Raw genomic sequence first — 5,724 nt, forward strand, 5'->3', positions numbered from 1 at the left:
GCAAATCTGGGTCGGTTGCTGCCGGAAGGTGGCCTGAACCCTAATGACCTTTGATAACAGGTCATTAACTTGTTTTTGGACTTCATTGCACCTAAATGAATTGTTGATGGGTGTAATTACACCTTTAGAGGTTAATAATTAACTTTTAAGCTAAAATTCAAGAGCCTATTTGACCCTTTTCCTAATAACTCTTGATTTGAGACCATAACATTTATGTTTGTATTTTTCATACCGTGCATCGTACAAAAAAATACTAGTAATATATCTATAATATAATTGAGAGAGAGAGGAATAAAAATTCGAATAGTTATTGCACTTGCTTGACATTTGAAATGCATGATTACATCCTATTTATAGTGAAATAACAAAGCTAAAATTTAGGTCTATGAAGCCATTGCTCCCATTATTCCCATAAAATACTGCATCCATCCTACATAATGCTAATGCTAAGCATGAACCATGTATTGCTTTAATTTCTAACAAACTAATTTAATTTCTAACAAACTAATTTAATTTCTAACAAACTAAATTAAATGGAGAAGTAGGCCACTTGCTCCCCCATACAACATATAATTGAGTTCTTTTCAGCATAACTCCAATGTAGTAAGCTCAAGACATCAAGTCCTGATAACAAAATAGTTTCCAGCATATACTCCAGTATAGAAACAATAATTTCGAGAATTTTTTCCCAAAGCTCCAAGTACTCTAACATCCTCAGAAAATAGACTCCTTGTGCAATTGCTTTCAACTCAAAACTTTTTAAGATTCAACCACTTGTTATTTCCTTTTCCTTTGATTTACACATATCTTCAGCAGACTTTATATACTTCTTAGTCAAGTCGTCGATCTGAAAACATAGTGATAAAGAATCACACATACTTTTATATGTTAGACATATATTTCTACAGTAGAATTATAAGTCATTATTTAAAGTGACTTACTTCCTTTTCCAATCTTTTTGCGTCATCTACAGATAAAGTTGAACCTGTCTTGTCTTTGTCCTTCTTTTTTGGTGTATATTTCTTTAAAGTGTCCAGTGCCTAAATAGGGGGCAGAAACTTGAGTGATCACCGAATTTTCAAGAAAGAAATGAAACAGGGACAAGACAAGAAATTCCAAAATGTTATCAAACAAGACAAGAAAAAATTAGTAAATTGGACAGTTTTTCTTTGAAGTCATTGGAAAATGCATTCACCAGTGTTTTTTAAATTTTAAATCAAAAACTCCATCATCTGGAATCCTACGGTATAACCATAATCATTCATATGTACTCCAAAAAAATGAAGGTCTTTGTATGAGGGAAGAAAGTACATGTTCAATGTTTTATAATTTGTACGCATTACCTTCTGGCGGGCTCTTCTTATACTTTGTTTAACATCTTCGGATGATTTAGCTACCACCTTGCACACAGCCTAGAATGAAAAAACATGAATATAGCAATAGAAAGCATAAAGTTGAAAGAAAAAAAGAAATTTATTAGTTTGTACCTGCATATGTTCCTTTGTTAGCCTGTTTCAAGAGAATAAGAGAAGTAAGATAAATGAAAACTAAAATGTGTTCTAAGTTTTCCAAGCTAAGGAAATCAATGAGTTCATTTACATAAATGAGTTTTTATTCCACATGAAGTAAATATTTGACTTGAAGGAAGGTATAATTGAATCTCATGTGTTATTTCAAGATTGGCATTATCTAGATTAAACTCAGTGTAGAACAAAAATAAATAGATCAGACGATCCGTAGTTCAGTACTTACGGAGGTATAGGTGCAATTAACCTCTCATTATCCACCTTTGGATTTAATCCCAATGGTGATGAAACGATAGCCTTCTCCAATTCTTTCAAGGTCTGCAAAAGCCAATTACCATTCAATTGTACATTTTCAGCCATCTATGTTACATAATACAACTGCAGATTAAGAGATTCAAATTGATATCAATTTCACAGATTATCCAAGGAAATAAGAAATTTATCAGAACAGGTTGAAAACATTACATCTGGATCATAAGGAGTAACAGACAGTGTTTTTGAATCTAAGACTGAAACAACAGCCATCCTGCAAAGAGGTGTTTTTACACCACCACTTTCAACAATAATATGGTCAAGCATTCCTGCAAATTCAATCGAATAAACTAATACCCAACAGCCAATATAAATGTTATCAGAAGTTAACAACAGAGTTAGCTGTCTATGTACCTGCCGATGCTCGTCCCGTTCGTAATTTTGCCAATTCTCGAGACAGCGATTCTGTTGCTGCCTCCATTTGTGAGATGGAGGCAGCCTTAATTGAAGGGCCAACATTCACAGACTCTGTTGTGCTCTCATTATCTTCATCACTGTCTACCTCTTCCTCTAGAATTTGTAGTGAAGAACACACCAAAAAAAAAAAAAAAAAAATGAATATTCACTGACTTACTGCGGTCTCGGTGAACGACAAGTTAGGATGCTTAGGAAATGCAATCTAGTGTATGAATATAAAGAAATGAAAAGGTAGACTGGCGTACTTATGTTCTTTCTTCCTTTGGCGAAGCCTCTGCGACTTTCGAGTAGATAATTCATTGCCAGAAAGTAAGGGCCCGCGTCGGAAGTGGCAGAGCGGCGGAGGAGACTAGCTGAAGAGCCGCCAACTAAAGAAGAGAGATGGCGAGTCTGAGATGTCGTGGTACGGAGGATCACGGCGAGGTTGCGGTAGCACAATAGTGCACGTCTCATAGACATCGCCATTGTCGAAACTCTCAATTCACAGTCGTCTTCCTCGTCACGAACTGGTTTTCTAGGGTTTTGCAAAACCCTCTTCTTTTTTCTTTTTCTTTTTCGAGTTTCCAAACAGATCCTAAATTAGAATAAAGTAGGAATTCAAATTCTATTATTTGGTAGGCTGATGGAATTACCGGAAATTAAAAGAAAAGAGACGAATAAAGACTAAAATGTCTTTGTGCTACAACAACATCAATAATAATGGCAAAGTTATCATTTGATATGGATACAACAACAACAACAACAATAATAATGGCATAAATATTCCAAGGCCTTCCAAAGTCTCTCAAAGTGTTACTTTTTTGGTATAAATATATTATTATGATGGACATTATGGACATTCAATTCATAACCGCTATAACGATTAGCATTAATGTTGTCATTATTATTACTATATATATATATATATATATATATATATATGTATATATATATATATGTTGTACACCATTTGTAAGGAAGATGCTGAATTGCTGATGTTGGAATGAAAGATTACTATTACATCTTATTCTCTCTTTCATTATGCACTTTACATTATACTATTATCGATCCGTTTTACCGGAGAACACTGCGAGCTAAAGGGCATTCATCAAAACATGTTATCAGTACAATATAAATCTTTGGTGAACGGTATGCTTATTTTCTGTTATAGTTTCTAATTATTCAAGTTGCCCATATTTGCATAATTGAATTATGGGATTCACAGTCTATATGCAATTTCATTGATTGATATAAAATTTTTGATGTGTTCCAATTCAATAAAATACATACAATCCATGTTTACTGTATTTATAATGTGTATATATTTATATTTATATATATTTTTCAGAATTCATATTCTGTATATGTGCATATGTTTATATATTTTACAGTATGCATAAACACATGATTTTCAAAAGAAATAAAAACATCTCTATCTCTATATTCTCTATATTATATATTAAAGCAAAATGACGGGTCAAATAATTTTTCCTCCAAAGTGGGAAAACATTTATTATATATATATATATATATATATATATATATATATATATATATATATATATATATATATATATATATATATATAAACAAAATCCTCCTACATCATTTCAAAAAAAAAAGGAAAATGAAAATCAAGAATCGATAATTTATTTATGAAAGCAAATAAAGTAATTAAGTATAATGGGAAAATTCAAGAATCGGTAATTTATTTATGAAAGCAAATAATATAATTAAGTATAATGGGAAAATTCATTAGTAAAGATGAAGGATGCAAATAAATCATAATTTTCACCAACTACGAGCCGCAACAACATCTTTTTTACATTAAAAAGAGTCATCTTATTTTTTAATATATGTAATTAAATACTGAATATAAATAAATAAATAATGAATATAAACATCAGTATATTATTTATTTTATTATTAAGTTTTTAATATTTACAATTTATTATATATGTTAATATTTAAGTAATATTGGTGAGTGTTTTTTTTTAGTTAAATTGATTGATTTGATTTTTTACATTGTGATGGTTTAATTTCAATATGTTAGAGATATAAATGCCCAAACCTTTTAATGTAAATAAAATAACTCTTCACTTAGTTTACAATAATTAAACCAATCCAGTTTACAAATAAAAGTGTATGTTTATCCAAATATAAAGTCATGGGAAACATCAGTATATTATTATTAAGAATGTTGTTATTTACAATTTATTATATATGTCACTCCGTAATATTTAAGTAACATTACTTCTGGGTACAATACTAGTAGATATGTAAGTGGCACAGGATGTATATGTATCCGGACAATGTTCCGGTATATCAAAATGCATCCGGTACTCTATTGCATCAAATAAATTTTTTTATACATATTCTATATATATTTTCAGTGTGTATACATATATATTTCTCAAAAGAAATAAAGGATGAAAGAATCATCATACACTCGTATTCGGAAATTTTTTTTCTCGAATGTAAATACATGATTTTTGAAAAAAAAAAATTGTTTACACATATTCTATAAAATGAATAAATTCATGTTTTTCGAAATTTAAAAGAAACATGTATATATTTTTCGGCATACACAAATATTTTTTTTCGAAAAAAAAAAAAAAAACGATACCTGTTTTTGGCCGATATCCGCCTTCGATCTCCGCCCCGGGTTAGTCGTAGCTCTGGCGGAGGTGGTAGTCGCCGGTGCTTGGGCGGTTGGAGGCAACGGCAGTAGTCGCGCTAGTTTTCGTCGGCGGAGGACGGCAGGCGCGGCGGCAGCAGTAGTCGCGCTGGTTGCTGGCAGCGGAAGACGGCAGGCGTGGCGGCGATAGTAGTCGTCGATTGACGCTGCGCCTTGGTCTCGGCCTTCTTTGCACAGCGCTTCAGGTCTTCCTTTTTGCAGAAATACATAAGAGACAAGGTTCACTAGGGTTTAACTCTATTCCATTGTTTAGGCCTGGGTTTTGGGCCATTTGGACCAGATCAAATTAAAAACAAAAAAAAAAAAAAAAAAAAAAAAAAAAAAAAGGGGGGGGGGGGGCTTTAATGATTTAGGGTAAATGCATCTGCATACGGATGCAAAAACGACATCGTTTTATTAAAAACGGGCATTCCACTTAAAAAAAATAGTTTCGATTCCCCTCAACAGCATTATGTGTTCATAGATTCTGAAATTTTAGTTCATAGATTCTGGAATTTTAGTTTATTCATTCTGGAATTTTAGTTAATAGATTCTAGAATTTTAGTTCATCGATTCTGGAATTTTAGTTCATTGATTCTGGATATATAGTTCAAATTATGCACAATATAATGTTGTTGCTGCGAATCAAAACTGAATTTATTTTTTTTTAAGTGAGACGCGCGTTTTTTAATAAAACGACGTCATTTTTGCATCCGTATGCACCATGCATGGTGCATACGGATGCACAGCATAATTTGCCCGAACGGCAAATTATGCAGTGGACTCGTGTCCACAATGCATTGTGGACACGAG

General features: G+C 32.2%; 1 protein-coding gene across 1 annotated transcript; it reads right to left on the bottom strand.

Moving 5' to 3' along the window:
- Positions 1-292: 292 nt before the first annotated feature.
- On the bottom strand, positions 293-5,096 carry LOC109179560 (ribosome-recycling factor). Its single transcript, XM_019329058.1, has 9 exons — positions 4,861-5,096; positions 2,501-2,829; positions 2,193-2,348; positions 1,992-2,107; positions 1,753-1,844; positions 1,488-1,509; positions 1,344-1,412; positions 942-1,040; positions 293-847 (listed from the first exon to the last, which is right to left on the bottom strand). The coding sequence occupies exons 2-9, from the start codon at positions 2,718-2,720 to the stop codon at positions 767-769; spliced, it is 855 nt and encodes a 284-aa protein (XP_019184603.1). The 5' UTR covers positions 2,721-2,829; positions 4,861-5,096; the 3' UTR covers positions 293-766.
- Positions 5,097-5,724: the final 628 nt, after the last annotated feature.

This window comes from Ipomoea nil, unplaced genomic scaffold (genome assembly GCF_001879475.1).
Source record: "Ipomoea nil cultivar Tokyo-kokei standard unplaced genomic scaffold, Asagao_1.1 scaffold0937, whole genome shotgun sequence".
Taxonomy (NCBI): domain Eukaryota; kingdom Viridiplantae; phylum Streptophyta; class Magnoliopsida; order Solanales; family Convolvulaceae; genus Ipomoea; species Ipomoea nil.